Source organism: Mustela lutreola, chromosome 1 (genome assembly GCF_030435805.1).
Source record: "Mustela lutreola isolate mMusLut2 chromosome 1, mMusLut2.pri, whole genome shotgun sequence".
Taxonomy (NCBI): domain Eukaryota; kingdom Metazoa; phylum Chordata; class Mammalia; order Carnivora; family Mustelidae; genus Mustela; species Mustela lutreola.
In genome coordinates this window covers 118822491-118842462 of record NC_081290.1, presented here as the reverse complement: position 1 = coordinate 118842462, position 19972 = coordinate 118822491, and the positions used below count along the sequence as shown (strand labels likewise).

The 19972-nt window shown below is 37.7% G+C and overlaps 1 protein-coding gene across 15 annotated transcripts in view; it reads right to left on the bottom strand.

The window, feature by feature from the left end:
- Positions 1-19972, bottom strand: part of FAM13A (family with sequence similarity 13 member A) — a 368957-nt gene that overhangs the window by 52569 nt on the left and 296416 nt on the right. For 10 of the 15 annotated variants that reach the window (XM_059172961.1, XM_059172915.1, XM_059172900.1 and 7 more), the window contains 3 exons: positions 14557-14598; positions 11507-11686; positions 5706-5892 (listed from right to left, as the gene is read on the bottom strand). In XM_059172961.1, the coding sequence (XP_059028944.1) occupies positions 5706-5892; positions 11507-11686; positions 14557-14598 (409 nt within the window). The remainder of the gene's footprint in view (positions 1-5705; positions 5893-11506; positions 11687-14556; positions 14599-19972) is intronic. The other 5 variants (XM_059172933.1, XM_059172951.1, XM_059172991.1 and 2 more) reach the window with 1 other exon arrangement.

Below are 19972 nucleotides of genomic sequence, written 5' to 3'. Positions count from 1 at the left end.
GCTTTTTGACATTATATTGATACCATCCAGAGAGTCACCTCAGATAATTTTTGACAGGAAGTCTTGCTGAGTTGTAGAGGATTGAAAACAAAGGCTGAAAATTGCTGCATTAGGTAGAGGGCTGTTTCGCCGAGGTAAGGTAGCGCGGGGCTGGGAGTGGGGGCAGGTGTGCAGACGTGCTGTTCTAGGGCAGTTATAACAAGGGCCTCAGAGATGTGACAGCAATACAAAGGGACCAGGGGAACCTTCATAACATTTTTAAAGCAGAGTCAACTAAAGTTGACAACAGACTGAAAAGGTGGAGGACACCTCAAGGACTGGGAGCAAGTCCAGGAAATGACTTAGTAAAGGGCTGAGAAAATGATGGTGCGATGAGATCAGATGGCTTTCCTGGTGAAAAAGAGATTAAGGAGGGACAATGAGTTTGGTTTCAGCACGTTGACTTTCTCTAAGAGAGGGGGGCAGGGGCAGAGGGAGAGGGAGAAAATCTCCAGCGGACTCCCCACTGAGCACAGAGCCTGACATGGGGCTCGGTCTCACAACCCCAAGATCATGACCTGAGCTGAAACCAAGAGTTGGGCACTTAACCGACTGAGCCATCCAGATGCCCCTAAATAGATGTTGTTTATAAATAACAGAGCTATTAGACTATGTTTTTGTTTTTTTATATAATGCATGTAATGCTTATTATAGAATTAGTGTCAGATGGAGAATGTTTGGAGAACAGAGGAAGGAGTAACAGTTGCTTCTAATACCACTACTTCCACCATCATACAATCACTTTAGCACATTTCCTTGCAGTCTTTTTTCCTGGGAATGAAGATTTTTATATGTAATTTATATATACACACATATACCTATATAATGTATACACACATATATGTATACATGTAGGAATGCGTGCACTGTGTATATTGCTTTATAATCTACTTTTAATATTGAGGGATGATATAGGGGAACCCCACCTCCACCACTTATGTGTGACCTTGGAGAAGTTCTTTACTCTCCTCTGCCTTATTCTCCTCACGTTTAGAATGAGAGTTATAATAAAAATAAATCCACCTTCTGGATTATTGGGAGGATTAAAATTGATAATAAATATAAAACCCTTAAAATATAACTTGTCAATGGTTTTTATTTTATTACAAAGTCTTCAGAATCCTAATTTTATTGAATTGACACACAAATGTTGCTTAACTTATCTCACACTTTTGAACATTTAAATTGTTTCTAATTTTCCATAATTATAGAAAGGCTTGTGGTGAGCAAATTAATACATGGTCTTTGCATATTTAAGTAGAACCAAGTGGTATAAGTACGATTACTGGATAATATGCATGACTGACTTGGGACTTTTGATTCAAGCTATTAAATTGTGCCCAGGAGAGAAAGCTTTTAGCGATGAAGCTTTTTCCTAGGCCAACAGAAATGAGCCAATGAAGGGGAAGCCAATGAAAAGGAGAAGTGAGAGAGCGCATGTATATGTTTGCACACGTGCATGGGTGTGGGGTGGAGAGATGGATGTAGAAGGTAGAATTTACAAAGATACCCCTTCATTTTAGAGGTTAACCTTAGACATCAGAAAAACCATGTTACTATTTGAGCAGGTAAGAAAAAAATAATGAGTAGAGTTCTGGAGACATTTTGAAGCAGGAGTGAGGGAAGTTCCTGAAACACAAGCTGTATATGTTAGTTCATCCAAATAAATCAGGAGATAAGGTTTTCCTCTGAGAATGACTGATGGGCACAGGCATAAGCCAAGAGTTTAAAAAGGGAAGAAAAGTTTGGGACTGTGGCAATAATTAGAGATACGACAGAACACTCTAATGTCACTTACTACCCTCGATTTTTAAGCTCTGAATTATCTGTAGTCTCTTGGTCTCTGCTGGTCATGACAGTCTAGAGAGGCGAAAGTACAAGGGGGAACATGCCCAGACGGTTCCCACTTTAGAGATGCCAAATCTGTAAGATGCTTTTTTTGGTCTACAGCATATTCTCCTGTGTTGTATTGTGGGCTGGTGTGATCAGTGTGAAATTATTAGTCACTGTGTTCAGTTACTCTCCTCTCACTTTCTCTGGAAAATGGCTTTTGCTCCCATCTCTTCATCCAAACTGCTTTTATTAAGTGACTTCCAGTTTGCTAATCCCAATGGTCAAACTCTCAGTCTTCTGCTTGAGCCATCATCTGACCTTTTTGCCCCCGAGACACTCTGTTCACTTGGCTACCAAGGCACTAAACTCACCTTCTCTGTCTTCTACTTTGCTGATCTCGTAAATCTCCTTCCCTGGTACCTTCTCATTTCCCCGTCTTCCAAATGTTGGTGTGTCTCAGGGCTCACAGTCCCTGAGTCAACTTCTCTTTCCAGTCTAAACTCATTCCCTTGGTCATCTCACCGAGTATACTGGCTTTAAATATCCTCTATCTGCTGATGATTCCCACATTGTATCTGTAGCCAGGATTCCCCCCCCTAAACTCTTGGCCCAGAAATCCACTGGCTTTCTTGATATGCCCTCTTGGATATCTAATGGGCAGCTTAATCTTATGTCCAAACTGAACCCAACCTTCTGTCTTCTCTATCTCAGTTAAACTTGTAACACAAATCTAGTTGCTCAGGCCAAAACCCCTGGAGTTATCTTTGACTCCCTGATTACTTTCACACCACACAGGTAATGTCAGGAAACTCTTGTCAATTCTCCTTTCAAAACACATGCAGAATCTTTACTATGTCATGACAACTGCAACGTACCCCTCCAGAAGGAGTTTAGTCAGTGTGAACAGTGCCCCCTCGAGAAGTGCATCGTACAGCCTGCAAGGAAATGGATGTTGACTCTGGTATCACCTTAGTTCAAACCATCATCATCTCAAATCTAGTTTATTGCAATAGCTGCTTAACTGGGTTCCCTGTTTCTGCCCCTGCGTGCTTACTGTCTATGCTCAACAAAGTAGGTAAACAAATTTCAGTAAGCCAGATCACTGTTCTACCTAGAACCCTCAAATGGATTCTCATCTCACCCAGAATGAAGGCAGAGTTCTCACAATGATCTATGAGGCACTACTTCATCTGCCCATCCTCTCCTATTACCTCTTTAATTTTGCTTACTCTCTTCCAATCACAATTGGGTCTTTGTGGTTTCTTGAATGTTCCAGAAATGTGACTGTCTCAGGGCCTTTGAACCTACTATCATAGTATAGCTTGCTTCCTTACTTTCTCTAAATCTTTACACTCAAATGTCAAATTCTTAGAAGGTCTTCCCAGACCACTCTATTTCAAATTCCACCTCCGCCCCCCTCATGATTCCTATTCCTATTTTCTGATTTATGTTTCTTCCTAGCAGTTATCAATCTCTAATATATTTTGTGTTTTACTTACTTATTCTTGATTATTGTCTGTTAATACATCTAGTAGGATGTAAACTCCATGAGGAGAGCTACCTCTGCCGATTTTTCTCACTTCTTTATCTCCAGGACCTGAAATATTTCTTGGCACATAAAGGCATATAATTACGTATTATAATTCCCCTCACCCCCCCACCGGCTGACCCAACTATAGAAATAAATGTTTAGTCAGGGTGTAAAGAACTTGAAATGGAGTAAGAAAAGGTGTTGGGGAGAGTTGGGAAAAGTAAAATTAAGACGTTAAACATAAAGGACAAGTTAAGATGCACCAACTTAACTTTTAAGGTGTAGTCTAAATACTTGTTATGTTCCCTGGCTCTTTGCTTTGTGGTTAGCTGTGAAGATTAGGTTTAAAAATTTATGGAATATGACAGTTAGAAAAGCTCTTAGAGAACACCCTCACTTTAGATGAGGAAGTTTTTCTCCTGAGTTGTGCTGGCAGGTTTTTCAATTATTCATTGCAACAAAGACATGGTCCACTTGGCTCACTTACGTTAATAGGTGACATTCACAATCCTGGAATGAGGAAACTGGCAACTAAGGTGGGGGCAAATCCTTTCACGTAAAAAGACTGGATAGTAGAAGGCTCTCCCACCCAAACATTTTTAAACAAAGAATATGTCCACAGTTTTATGGACACATATTCTAAGGAATAAATGTACTTTTTCACTTTTATTAGCTATTTCTATCTATTTAATTTAAGATGCCATTCCTGGTGGGAAAGAAAATATTAATGGATTAAGTTCATGTAAAAAGGGATTGAAATAGAGAAGCACATCTTTCCAAAGAAGTCATCTGTTGGATTTTTAGTTGTAATCGCTTTGGCAGATAAGCAAATTGTGAGCCAAATAAACTGCTAATGAAATTAGCACCATTTATTTTATTTAAAAATTTACTTTTCCCCTCAATAAGAATTATGTTAATGTTAAAAATATTTAATGCGTGCAATGGTTCCAAACCTTACATTCCTTATTTGGAGTGTATCAGACTTGGGCCTGCAGTGGGTGATTGCTTCTGTCTCTGTTAGCTGGTTACTTTACTTCTAGAAACAGAATATCAAGACAGTTGGAGGAAAAGGGGCATCTGGGTGGCTCAGTAGGTTAAGTGTCTGACTTCAGCTCAGGTCATGATCCCAGGGCCCTGGGATCAAGCCCTGCAATGGGCTGCCTACTGCCCATTTCTCCCTCTCCCTCTGCCTGCCACTCTCCCTGCTTGTGCTCTCTCTCTCAAACAAACAAACAAACAAATAAATCTTTTTTAAAAAAAGGACATTTGGAGGGAAAAAAGAAATTAACATGTTTCCCTGGATTTGCATTTATGTAGATTTTATTAGGGCAAAACTGGGAATCTTCTCCAAGCATATTCTGAAATTGACAGTGGAAAACAGATGGCTTATAAGTTTACTAAATGTATAGAAAACCCAACATGGAGCTAAAAGCTTGTCAGAGATAAACTAGATCAGAGTATTTATACATTGAACATTAAGAATGGGCACTACCTATTTTTATTATGGGGATTCCAGGTCATGTTATGTTATAAATTTTATCTTCAGTTTTTGTTGTTGTTAAATTTTTTTAAAACTAAAGGAACTAAGAAGACAGGCTTTGGTTCTCATTTCTCAGAGAAAGTGAAGAATATACAGAAAAGGATAATGTATACTAATATTTAAACTGAATAAATATTTACTGTCAGAAACTACTTGTAATAACTTATACAGCAAATCAATGATCCAGGGTTCAGAAGTGAGGTAACTCTATAAGAGGTTGACCTTTTTTGTTTCTCTTTCTGATTAATTTGGAAGAAAATACTTTGCAGAGTATAGATCTGAACTAAATTTCTGACTACAGAGATTTCTGTACACAAGGGGAGTTGATCCTTTTTCCCCGTGTAGTTTTCTTTCACCTGGTTTAAGTTCATTATTTATTTATTTATTTTACATAACTACATATATAAAAGGATGAATAGAGTGGGAGAAAATAAAAAATGCTTTAATGACAATATTCCAAAAATAAAATTTAAAAATTCTCAAAAGAATGAGATAAAAATCCTTTGAGTAACATGGGAAATCAAAGTGTGCTGTCTCTTTTTCTTTTGGCAGAATATAATCTTTCTCAGCTTTGATTTTTGTATTTGTTAAAAAGAAATACAGGTGTGTATGCTTAGTAGCTCTGAGGTCTTCACAACTCATATCCTACAGTTCTGTGAAACTCACGATTGAAATTATTATTTTTTTTTTACAAAGCAAGAAAAAGAGATGTGGTATTTCCTAATTGGTTACAAGTAAAAATTTTATAGAATTTTTACTTACCACAAGACCATCTTGGTTTTCACTGAGTTCAGAAAGTTTGGAACTGGATTTCTGACGTTTAGGTTTGCCCCGTTCTCCAATATAACCAGAAGTATTTTCATACAATTTTTCCACTTCCTGAGCATTCAAAATACAATCTTCAAGGCTGTTGAACCCAGATGGAATATTTTCTTTGTTGATAAGTCCCCTTCAATTAAAAAAAAAAGCTTAATTTTAAAAGGTAAAAGGGACATTTTAATGACACTGTCACTGCATCACATGGGAAATCAGGAGAGTGCCCAGAAATTCCAGTTTCCCTCTTTGATAAAAATCTGAGCACTGTGCTACTCCTGAGACCACTTGGTGCCAAATAAATCACATTACAAGAGAAAGTATTCCTAGAGGCAAACTGGCAAGGACTCTGTTTCTACCAATGAACAACTTTTGAGGTTGTACCCAAAGTAATTTATATTCAAACAAGGAGAACAGTGCAATCTTACAAAAAAATTTCCTATTATTAACAGATTACACACACACACACACACACTCTCTCTCTCTTTAAAGATTTATTTATTTATCTGAGAGAGAGAGAACTTGCATGTGCATGGGGGCAGGGGGCAGAGGGAGAGAGAGAATCTCAAGCAGATTCCCTACTGAGTGGAGAGCTTGACACAGGACTCCATTTCATTACCCTGAGACCATGACCTGAGCCGAATTCAAGAGTTGAATGCTTAACTGACTGAGCCACCCAGGATCCCTGCTGCACACGCATTTTATAATACAATGTGTGGAGAAAAATCTGAAAAGGAAATATGATGTCTTTTTTCCTTGAATGGAACAAACTGTTTTCCCAAATGATAAAGACAATTTAGCACAGTAGAAAAGCATTAATAACAAACTCTTGACTGCATTTGATAATCTTGATAGAAACAGTATAAGTTAATAAAAACTGTGGAATATAAAGCATTTTAACTGAAGTATGGATTTGTCATGTCCCAGTACAAGGAATTTTAGGATGTAAACTAACTGGAGGTCCTTCATGACTTAGTGTTTTTTTTTTTTTTTTTTTTAAAGTTTTCATTTATTTGTTTGGCAGGGTGGGAGTGGGGGAGAGAGAGAGAGCACAAGCAGCAGGAGTAGCAGGCAAAGAGAGTCGAAGTGGGTCTTGATCCCAGGACCCTGGGATCATGACCTGAGCCGAAGACAGTGGCTTAACCAACTGAGTCACCCAGTGCCCCGTTCATGACTTAGTTTTAGAAGCAGATGTGAATGTCATAACTACAGAATTTAATTCACTTAATATTCTTGAAATTGCTCTGAGTATTTTAAACATTTCCTTAAGGAATTTTCATAAAGTTAAATTACTTAGCAAACTTTTTGGTTTTTTTACTACATCACAGGACAAATTAAGCCATCAGGGTAGCATAATGGCATGCCAAGGTATAACTGAGTAAGGTCTCTCCCTTATGGTAGGACAGAGTGAAGGTAACATCCTAAACACTTACAGCTATATTTTGAAATAAATGAGCTCTAAAGAGCAAAGCAGATGACTATATTTTACCATCGGTTCAACCATATACAAAAATGAAATACCATGTTAAATATTTATTCTGCCATCTAAATTCACATGCTATCTTAGACGGGCTTATCATGGAGGCAAAACTATGAAATAAATATGATCCTAATATTTTCAAAGTTATAATATATTTGGTGATTTTTAGCACTCCATATTCAATTTAGTCTTATTTTATATACTTTAAATGTAAGTATATGTACTTAGTGAAATTATAGAAAAGATTTATGCAACAAATATTAGAAATACCCCAAGTATAAAATCATAAAAGGACAAGGAAGAGCAGACAGGGACTAATATGTACTCGTGCAGACACTCTTCAAGACACCTTTCTATGGATGGCTGGATGAATTTGGTCTCAACTTCAAAATTAATTGTTCTACTATATAAATTCTGTCTATCACTCTTCATACTTCTAACCCCTGTGGTATACATCCTATTAAAATATTTTTCATGGGGAGGGTTTATGTTTGAAAGCAATTATGACAGGATTGTGTTTCCCCCCGAATTCCTCTGCTGAAGCCCTTACCATCTGTTAATGTGATTGTTTTTGGAGACAGAGCTTTTCCAGAGGTAATTAGGCTCAATGAGGCCATAAGGTGGGTGCTCTAATCCAATAGAACTGGTGTTCTAATAAGAAGAGGAGGAGGGCCACCTCATAGCTCAGTTGGTTGGTTGCCTTTAGCTCAGGTCATAATCCCAGGGTCCTGGGATCGAGTCCCCCATCAGGATCCTTGCCCAGTGGGGAGCCTGCTCCTCCCTCTGCCTGCCACTGTTCCCGCTTGTGCTTACTCACTCTCTGACAAAGAAACAGATAAAATATATTTTTTTAAAGATTTTAATTACTTATTCGACAGAAAGACATAGTGAGAGAGGGAACAGAAGCAGGGGGAGTGAGAGAGGGAGAAGCAGGCTTCCTGCTGAGCAGGTAGCCCGATGCGGGGCTCGATCTCAGGACCCTGAGATCATGACCTAAGCCAAAGGCAGAGGCTTTAACCCACTGAGCCATCCAGGTGCCCCTTGACATCACTGAAATTTGACATGAACTCAGATCTCTGGTGCCTCTCACTTTTATCTAGAGTTTCTTCCCCATCCCTACAGACACACTTAATGTTCTGGCTATACTCAACTATTTACCATTCCCCTAATACAGCACTGTTTTTGTTTGTTTGTTTGTTTTTTCCTTTTTCTTTTTTCTTTTTTTTTACTTTGCAGTTGGAATTTAGTATAGTATTTATATAACAAATATGTACAAATTTCCAGTTTATTGTATTTTGGACAGCTGAAACCATTTTCTTTTCACCTAACTACCCTTTCCTTTTAAGAAAAATACTTAATATAAATTTTTCACACATACAGAGGGGACACTATCACAATGAATTTCAATATACCCATCACCAAGAGTCATCATTTCCATGCACCTGCCAGATGGCAAGTTTTTAAATAAATAAACTGAACTCCTCTGCATAACAAATATATTGCTTAAACTCTGATATCTTTATGATAGCAAATAATAAGCCTGATCAATCATTTGCACTAAAATGAAGTATTTATAGTCTTAGTCTATCTCCTGTACTTATTTCAAAACTCTGCTCTGATGACTTTAGTACAGACTTCATTGACCTTAATCTGAAATGTGGTTATCATTGGCTTCAAGGATATATTTTTTTACTTGGTTGCAGCTTTAAGTTGTTAGGAGGCACAGTAATAGACAAAAATACAACAAATTTCTAATTTTTAAAAACTCTTTTGAACCATTCCATACAGTTAACAGTTTTGATAGAATAAAGCCTAGCTTAACCTTTTAAGCAAAGCCTGATGAAAATCTTAGATCAATGAATCAATTATATGTAGATATATACTAGGAAAAAACATACTTACTATATGCTATGATAATGATTCTCAAATTCTGCACAATCAGTGATATGTCATTATATCTCCTGAGGACATACTGGAGAGGACATTCATGGGGACAAAAATAGTAAGGTCTGGAGCCCTGAGATAAGGGCCATCTACACCACCCCCCCCCGACCTGGTGAGCTCAGAGAGGCAATTCAGTGTGGACTGGGAGTTGAAGAGAAAGGACTTTCAAGGCGTGTTATTACCTAGCATGTCAGATCAGGAAGACAACATATGCCTAGGAGGCTGAGGCCAACAGGGAGCATAGGAAGGGAACTTCTGAGTGTCCAGACCACGCACCAAGGAAAAAGTAACAGTGAGACTATAAGTTACCATGGCCACACACGGTTTGCAGCCCGAGATTTACTCACTCAGTGTCCAACTCTTGTCTGACCATAGTGAGTGACCAGCATGAGCAGTGAAAAGAAGAATGGGAAGAAAAAAAAAGAAGAAAAGAGAAGAAAAAACAAGGGGAAGGTTAGAGTTTCTCAGATTGTTAGATTAGTTGGTTTCTAATGTTCTTTGTCTCCTTTTGTTCTCCTGATATTGATAGTAGAATATGATCAAGAGAACTTAGAATAGAAACATACCTGGACGTGGGAAACTCTGAATTCTGCAGGAAAGGTACTCTATGTTCCATATTTTTCTGCTGCCTGTTCATTTGGACCTTACCCCACTGTGCTGTTCCCTGTTGCCGCCATGCACCCACCATCAACAGTACCACCGTCTGCTCAGTTCTCTCTCTTGTGCTTACTACCACTTTCAACCTCTGCTTGCTATCCCTCTGTCCAAACAAAGAGGGTGGAAAGCATGATGTCGTGACACACTAAGGATATTTTAAAAATACAATGTGTTGCCACATACTATTTGGCAAAAAATGAGACAGAGGATAAGAACAGTATTAAATAATTTGTACTTGCTGTGTAGCACAATATAGGCAGTACATGGGCTAATTATACTCCTAAACATTTTCTGTAAAGCTTAGTCAGGAGCTAATTTTAAATGTAAACACCTCCTGTATTATAATTTTTCTATTTTCTGAAGGTAATATTATAGCACTCCCTCCTATCCAACAGCCCCAAGGCAATTTTTTTTTTAAAGTGCTGCTTAGATCACTTAAAAAGTCAGTGGTCTATATCATTGATACTGCTTTATTTCTAAAATCACATTTGCTAGCATGTCACTTAAACAACTTCATGATATGCAAAATGGTGTTTGTTTATACCACTTATCTTTGGCGTCTTTCTTTAAGCACAAAGAAGTTTCCTCTCCCCCCACAGCCCTAAGATTTTTGATGTGCATTATGAATCCAGGTGAAAAGGAATGAGGGGGACTAGGATCTGATTTACTCTTTGACATTTCATCAGGAGTTCAAAACAATAGCTTTATAGAGACTAAATGCTATAGTAGATAAAAACAAACTTAAAACTTTCAGGAAAAAATACATGAATGTAACTTTATTTTCTTTGACATTTAAATGATGACTACTGAAAAATACAGAAGATTAACTGTTTATTTGTATTTTATCAAATCCTCTAATGGAGACTAAAGTTACTTATGATACTATTCTTGAAATTCACACTGTGGGAAAGCTTAAAATTAGTCATTATGATAATAAAGAACTTGAGCATTTCTTCTTCTGATTAAACTTAAGCTCTACCATTCTGACATTGAAGTGTAGTCAACTATTAGAGTATTACGGTGATATTCTAGTATTGCACCAGGCCAATATAGTAGGGAAATCTGTTGATTTCACAAGTTAGTTTAACAACCAAATGAAAGTTGTCTAATAAGGAAAAAATCAGCCTGTGATGGCTGGGGCCAGGGTGCAGTCAGCTGGGTACCTGACTCTTGGTTTCTGCTCCTGTCAGAATCTCTGCTCAGCAAGAAGTCATCTTGGGCTTCTCTCTTCCTTTACCCCCCACTCCCACCTGCAACACACGTGCACATACGCTCTCTCTCGCTCAAATAAATAAATCTTAAAAAAAAAACAAAAACAAAAACAAAAAAACAAAACCACCTCTGGACAGGCATGTGGGAGTTTTTTCCTCCAGTGGTTCAGCATCCTTCTAAAGAAGATATCCATGAGGAAGCCCTGAAATGTATTAAATCAGAGGTGGCTTCCTACAACACACATCTAGACAACACAAAACATCCAGACCCAACTGAAATGTTCATTTAGTCCCTTACACGTTTCCAAATGTTAGTGAAGTTCAGAATAGTCGAAAGGAAATTTTATAGTTTTAACCTGAATACTGAAATGGGAATGGCTATAACATAGTGACTAATTCAGGTGTGTATTTTTAAAAGGAGAGGAGAAAATGCAAATAAAGCTCTAATGCCAACTCACACGTCTCTGCCACGTCGGACTTCATCCTGCTCTTTGGACTGGCGGCGGCGCTGTCTGGCAGACAGGGCCGGAGATGCTGATGACGTTCCCGATTCTGAATCCTCTGAACTTTGGCCTCCAGAGCCGTTAACATCAAAAAGATGCTGTTCTACTGCCGACCGGATGGTTCTTTCCAAGAGTCTAATGAAAGCAGAACACAGAGTCCATCAGGCAGTCAAATTTATCAGTGATTGCCTTTTAAAACTTATATCCATAATTTTGGAATATCAGCATTTCCTACGACAGATCTACCACAGCTTCATGAACAAAGACAGCATATGAGACATCTCGAAATATCTGCATCGTGTGTTAAAAATAAAACCCAAAACCTGACAAATTCTACCAGTTTGATCACTGTGTTTCTCATCTTCATAGGTCCAGGATGACTGAAATGCTCACAGCAAGCCTAACAACATTTATCAGAGGCATTCAGGAAATAAGGGTCACTTAATATGAGGCAGAATGAGGAAATACTTTTTCCTCATAGAATAATAATAGACCTATTCTTACAAAGGTGAGTTCCGTCAGATTTCATACCAGCTCTGCAGAGGAAGACAGTATAGTTTACAAAGCAAACTGGCACAAATGATTTTATGATGCCTATTATCTATTTAGAATCCCTTTAAGATAGAATTATACAGGCAATAATGCTATTAAAATGGAAGACCTCCCCAGAACAATTACTACTTAGAACAAAAAAATCTTTTTAAACCTCCATGCAATTAAACTGTGATGTAAATAATTGAAGCTGTATTCATACAAACATGTGCCACTAATATGTGTTACTGAAGATGGCAGGGTAGATTTACTTCATCTAACATGAGGAAATACTTAAGCACAGGGGCTGAAAAGAGTACATGGTGAGTTAGATAAGGTATCCTTTTTAAAGCTATATAATCTTTTAATGTGTCTAAGCCTTCTTTTAAAAAAAATTTTATTTAATTTTATTTTTTTTTAGTGTTCCAAAATTCATTGTTTATGCACACTCAGTGTTCAATGCAAAATGTGCCCTCCATTCTTTTATCACCACACTATTCAATTTTGGATAAGCTGGCATGGAAAATTCTAAACATATACTCCTCAAATCATAATTTTCTGCACTTGAAAAAAGGATCACATCCAAACTCATCAAACTGTACACACATTAAGTATGTGTAGTTCCTTACATATTAATTTGACTTCAATAAGGGTATTAAAATTTTTAAAAAGAACCACATATTTATTTTTTAAATGTTCAGATGGATTTTGAAAAATTTAAGATACTTAGATTTTCCAAATGTAGTTTAATAACAGACACATGGTAATCTCATTAAAACTACTTGAAGACAATGAACAAATATGGTCTAACTTGGACATTACAACTTTTATATTTAGGGGGTCCTGGGTGGTATGGCCAGTGGAGTGCCCAACTCTTGGTTTTGGCTCACATTGTGATCTCACGGTTGTGAGATTGAGCCCCAAGTCCTGCTCTGTGTTCAGCACAGGGTCTGCTTAAGACTTTCTCTCCCTCTCCCTCTGCCCCTTAGCCTCCGAAAAATGAATGAATGAATGAATCCTTAAAAAAGGAGAGTTTTTATATTTAAAACTCCACATCCCAATGATTCAAGATTCCCTAATAGTGGTCTATAGGAATGTGAGTGAATTAACATATACAAACAAACCCCACACCTTTTCCAAACTATACAGACAGATAAGAGGTAAAAGCTATTAGGAAATACACAAGCAGGAACATATATATTATGCCTCAGTATAATTCTGGAATCTCTTTAAAATTCACAGAGCTAAGAGAGGTTGGTCCAGCTCTCTCATTGCTTCCTCACCTAACAAAGAAGAAGAAAAACTCCCAATTCATTCTATTAGATCCAAATTCACCCTACTTAGTGCTTCTTTAAATTATTCTCTCTTCTACATTATCACACCTTTTCTCCACTTCCTCTTGATCCCTGTTGATGGAAGATGCCCTAAAAAGGTCCATTTACATCTCACAAGGAAGAAAGAGAGGTGGGTGTGATGGAATATCTTTGAGCAAGAAACTATTCACGAACCTTTATCTAGTGCCTAATATAACCAAGCACTTTCCTAGGTGTTAGGGATACAGCCATGAAAATGACAAACAAGGTCCCCATGTTTATAGAGCTTCCTTTGCTATGAGGCAGACAGGTAATAAATGAATCATGAACTTTCAGATAGTGATAAATTCTCTCCAAAATGATGCAGGGAATTGGAGAAGAACTGTGGGTAGTCAGGGATGGCTTCTTGGAGGAGAGGACACTTGAACAAAAAAGTAAATGGTAAGAAAATGAATGGCCAGGCTGAGAAACAGTGCAAGAGCTTTGGGGCAAATATAAGGTTGGCCTATTCCAGAAACAGAATGTCACGTGGCTGAAGCCTAAGGAGCAATGTAGTCAGAGAGGGAGGCAGGGGCAGGTAACTGGAGCTTAGGTTTTAGTGTACACGCAGCTGGTAGCCTTAGGAAGGAAGAGACATGTGACAGGCATCATCAGTAGGGCACTGTCCCTGCTCTATGGAAAAAGGACTTGTTGCCATCATTGATTTGCTTTTGATTCTGTGTCCCTTTTAGATGGTAAAGTCCCTGAAGGCAGAGCCAGAGGCTTACTTGACATTACACACCTAAAGCTACCCTTGGCGTATCACAGTTATTCAACAAATGTAGGCTGATTAAAAATAAGAAGTAAAGACATTGTACTGCTTTAACCTTTAATGGCATCCTCCGCTGAAAGAGATCTCTCCAGACACGTATTTTGTAAACAGTAATGGACTCTGTCATTATTTTGACTGAAACAAAAATCTTGTATGTTCAAATTGTTAGGCTGTCTCTAGTCACACATCCACACAGAAGCTCAAGCAGGAGCCCTTCTTTAGTCCTCTTCTCTCAGTGGTTTTACAGATCATCATAGGTTGCTTATGGTATTCATTGTCCAATACTATACACCATTAGAGTAGCTTTGTTTCTGTTTGCTAAGTGGGAAAGGAAAACCCAAGTAACTTACTCTCCAGTTGCTGAAACATTGCTGACTTGGGATACATGCGTGCTGTGGGAAAGAAGCACAAAGAAAGTCAGATTAGACAGAGGATGAGACTGTGCACCAAACATCTGAAGGGGCTTCCAGACTGAAAGTATTAGCTAGACTCTCAGTGACCCACGCACAATGTTTAACCCACCTACCGACAGACGCTGACTTTCACTTGTTTCTGGAATTGGAGAATGCTAAGTGTTTATTCCTGAGTCAGTACTGAGTGTTTACTCCTGAACAGTGTCCCCCCTCCCCTTCCATTTTAAAGACATCCATGATGGACTGTTTCAAATTGACCTTGAAAAACCATCTCTACTCCCCCTACTGGCCCTTGAGCTCCTTCAGCGTCTTTTCATTTACTCAAAATATTACTACAATGCCACTGACTGTCTTCTGCTACCAACTCTACCCATTCCCTGTTCTCCCGAGCCCAAATCTGTTCCCTCCTCCTCCACTCCCTCCAGACCTGCAGCCAGAAGAAACTTTCTAAAACTGCTCAGAACAGGTAGAAAGCAGCAGGAACCACAGGGGACAGGGAACAAGCAAGCAACTCTAGCTTCTTTCCTTTTTTAAATGTATCATTAAAAAATATTTTATTTATTTGAGAGAGAGAACATAAGCAGGGGAAGGGTGGAGGGAGAAGCCGACTCCCCACTGAGCAGGAAGCCTGACCTGGGGTTGATCCCAGGACCCTGAGATCATGACCTGACCGGAGGGCAGACACTTATCTGACTGAGCCACTAAGGTGCCCCTACACAACTATTTCTAAGCCACCTTTCTTCCTGAGTTCCTCGAGATGGAAGAATGCTTCAAGCTCTATGTTTCATCTCAACACCTAATTTATGGCCCCTTTATTGGACACTTATAAATTTCCTCTACTTTTCTGTTTCCTCCCAAACCTGAATTCCTTCAAAAGCATTACAAAGTATTCAGCCTAAAGCGAAATAGTGAAACTATAGAACACTCTATGATAAGCACTCTTGCCTGCCCCCTGTGTTCATATAACCACAATGAGGTTGAGTTCAGCAGCAATTTCACCTGCATCAATATCAAGATTTTCTCACGGTCTGCCCTCCAGTGCTTAGTCAACTTCTAAATCAAGATTCAAAAGTCTGTTCAAACAAAAAATCTTCCATGCTTGTCACACTATAGGTTTCCCTAATAGATACAACGGTTTCCTTTGCTCCACCTTCTTTGTAGAAAACACTTGAAGAAAGCGACAGGGGTTAATGACTGATGCTGATGGCTGCCTCCCAATCACCCCAAACAGCCTTGTATCTACCATGCAATTTTGAACATAAGAACATATTTAGTTTTGTCTTTTTTAAATCTATCTGCTGGGTTTTTCTTCCACGTACATGGGTATTTCATCTCTTTCCACCCAGAATCTAAGTGCTTCAAGGGAAAGTATGCTATTTCTCTTTTTCTTTCATTATACTCTCTACTGTTATCACCACTATCACCACTGTCAGACCCAGCCTACCACTCACTATACAAGAGGTGATCAGCAGACACTCACTTTTCAGCCCAGAGAATTTCCTTAAAAAAGAGCTGTAGCTCTTTGTTCCGGCCACAAACCACAGCCAAATCCCAGAAGAGACACAGAAAATAATGCTACTGTTCACAAGGGAAAGTGATGAGAAAAACCTTTATAAATGAAAGCAAATGAAAAAATAAATGCATTCTAATACTGAGTACTTAACTATGTTTCAGACACTGTGTCGAGTATTTTGTACATATATTTTCCTGTTTGCTGTTTACAATAACCCATTTGGGTAGGTACTATTGTTTTCTCAATTTTCAGTTGAAGAGTTTAGAGGTTAAGTAACTTGCCCACAGTGACAGAGCCAAGTAGATGAGCTGGAATTTGAACCAAGAACGTTTTAGCTCAGAGTCTAAGCTCTTAATCACTACACTAGCCATTCAATCCATTACTCAGTAGAAGAAAAACTCACTAGAATCATCTTTGTAGATGGAGGCCTGGACTTAGGTATTTTACTTTGCTTTTAATCACAACCATTTTTCTCATCTGCCTCACAATGCCTGTTATTCACAGTGGTTCCCAGATTACACAACCAATAATATATCCTTTGCTCTTCTCTGTCCTTAACTGGAACAGGCAGTCCCTGCTTTTGATGCTTTGTGGCTCACCCTCTGTAAAGTCAACACTGTATAATTAACTTCTGTATTTTACTTCTCAATGTAGTCACACAGCCTCAGTTGGGGGAGCAGGGCCCATTGGGAATGATGGCTCTGGGGGGACACAGAAGAGGGGAACACGTTGATCTGATAGATGCTAAAAATATTCCAAAGGCAAAGAAGTATAAGCAGTCAATTAGTCCTCCGTGCTGTCTCAGAATGAGTAGATGTACACCTTTTCTCCCTTCTTTACACACTTTGGCCTGAACTTCTTTTTGCTTATTAAAGCACACACTGATATTTTTATGTTTCTTTGTGGGGAGGTAGGGGGCAGGACACACACACACATACACACAAAAGGTGAGGAAGAAAGAGACAAGAAAATGACCTCAAGCAGAAACAGGTTCTGCGATAACTAAAGCCATGTTGGTGCTTCTCAAATTCTAAAGCATATCGGAGTCATCCAGGATCTCGTTCACTCAGGCTCCGATTCAGCACCTCTAGGTCTCAGGAAGGTGAAGCTTCCTGAGAAGCTGAAATTCTGCCTTTTTAACAAATTCTACAGTGATTCTGATGCTGTTGATTTGTGGAAGACACGGATTAGCAAAGCTGTAATTCCCTGAAACTAAGAGTCTTCAAGACTTCAATTACTTATATATCACAATAGCTATTTTTAAACATTCTAATCTAAGTGAAGAGGGTATGCATTGGAAAACTTACACTAGCATAAGTGAATAAAAGGCAACACATCAAGATTTCCTCATAGCTTAAAGAAAAATGACCTAAGCCATCTAAATTTTTTAAAAAAGATTTTATCTATTTATTTGAGAAAGAGAAAGAGAGCACAAGTGGGGAGGACAGGTGGAGGGAGAGGGAGAAGTAGACTCCGCAATGAGCAGGGAGCCCGACATGGGGCTTGATCCCAGGACCATGGGATCATGACCTGAGCTAAAGGCAGAGGCTTAACTGAGCCATTTTCAGAATGCAAAATAAATGAATAGATTGATGACAAAAGCAAGGAATTAAATCATATTCAATTTTGTTAATATGTTGATCTTGGGTCAAATTTATGATAATTTATAGTTTTATGTTTCTTTAATAGTCCTTTACAATTTTTGGTATACTTAACATGTTCATATTTTCATGTTTTTTAATCAGAGTTTCTCTAAAGAAAGTATTCTGAGAACATGTTCCACTGGGAATCAGAAAAGAGAAGTTCTGGTCTTTGTTCCGCAGTTAATTAGCTGAAATCATGGATTGTTGGTTAGCCTGGCTGTTCTGGGTGGGTTTCTTCACACAGAAAATGAAAGACTTGGCTAGTGGTCCCTGTGGTTTTCTTTTAGCTCTAAAAGTTTACTGCCCTAAAGTTTGAATCACCACAAAAGGTTATAACTGCATATTATGACAGTTTCAGTCATAGTTATGGTTTATTAAATACCAATATAGCTTTGGTCAGGTATCCAGCCACCTGTATAGTTCCTGTGGGATGTGCTTAATAATCCACCAATAGCAAGATTTCTAAGAATATTTAATGACAGAAGTAGGGGCTATTTCCATAGCTATAATTCACTCATGAAGGTAATTCTAAGAAAAACGACAAATGGGCAATAAGCAAATAAGTTAAAGTGAAAAATACAGATTTCCTTTGTCTACAATGGAACTTGCTTTTGTCCTCTGCAGAAAGCGAAGGGAAATGAATTTTTTTTCCGAGCCCTTGACTGATCTGATAACAAAGTTTCCTACTTATGCAGTATAAACACTTGAAGATAGAAGAGATCATTTCTTAATGTTGATAAAGCAAGTATTCAAAACTGAAAAAAGATAAGTCTCTCTGTGGACTCCAGAGCTAGGGTGAACTTCATGACCCAAGCCTCCTGTGAGTGAGGACACAGCTGCATTCGCTATTGGTACAGTCTTTGAGAACAGATTCTGAGCCTACTCTGCAATATATTCTACGGTATACTTAAATATATTTAGTCTGCATCTCTATTAACCAAACCTAAACTACATTTCTGGAAGCCCCACACGCTCAACAATACTAGTCTATAAATTTGCATGTGATAAGATGCACAGAATGCCTGTTGACAAGTGATTCTTTAATTAGATCTCTCGATTTGAAATAAAGAAATCTACATATAAAAAGAAAGAAATTTCAAGTCTACTAAAATCCGACATCTTGAAGAGGCACGTGTTCTCTTTTTTTATACATTCTCTTACTTCAGAATGTTCTCTTCTGCGGTATATAAATATTATTGTGGTAAAGTATTATTGTTTCAATAGGAACTATTAGGTGAACAGAATTATCCTTTTTTTCCCCTCTAGAATATTTACATTTAGTGAGTTTTTTAAAAAAAAATAAGTCAGGATTTAAAAGACAGTTGTGTGATGTTTAATTTGGGCAAAGATGAAGATCGTTGTAACTAATTATCAAAATAGCACGAAGCTCCTAATTTCTCTGTTTAACAGAATATAATATTTTTAGTATTATTTTAAAATACTAAAAGTTGATATGCAGCATCAACATTATAAGATGAATCCAGTGTTATTTATTATAGTTATAACAGATTTCTAATTAAAACTTTTTCATTAAAACCATGTCTTCCATGGACAATGTCATACATTAAAAGAAATACCCCTGATTTTCAATATTTACTACGCTTTAACTTTTAGCTATGATTACGATATACGGAAAGTTAATGGAGCATTTATAGGTATTCAAACTTTGGCAAAAATTGTATTACCTTTTTGTGGTAGTGTTATAGATAGTTTGGATCTAAAAAACGTAAGAGTTTGGCTTTAAAGCATATACTATGCATTAAAAAAAGCATATACTATGCATAGAATACTAGAACATAAATTGAAAACATACTACATTGATATTAGTAGGAGGAAAATGTTTATCCTCAAACTTTTTCAAAACTCACACTTCATATTCCTCTAAAAAAAAACTATTCTTCATTCCTAGAATATTTTGATGATCTATTAAAATCATTTTGATGATCTATCAAATATTTTCTAAAAAATTAAATAGAGCCTATCAAAATATCAAAATACTTACCTTTTGTATAGCTTTTTGTTCAGGCCCTAATTACTGGAGTTTTCAGTTTTACATACTTAGCATGTTTTTGCATAAAAAAGAAATTCAGAGTTTTAGTTTTTGGACTAAGGTCTTTGTAAAGGAAAATTATGAATGAAATTAAATATTTCACTATGTATAATCATTTAAGATGAGGAAGTTGAGGTTCAGAGAGGT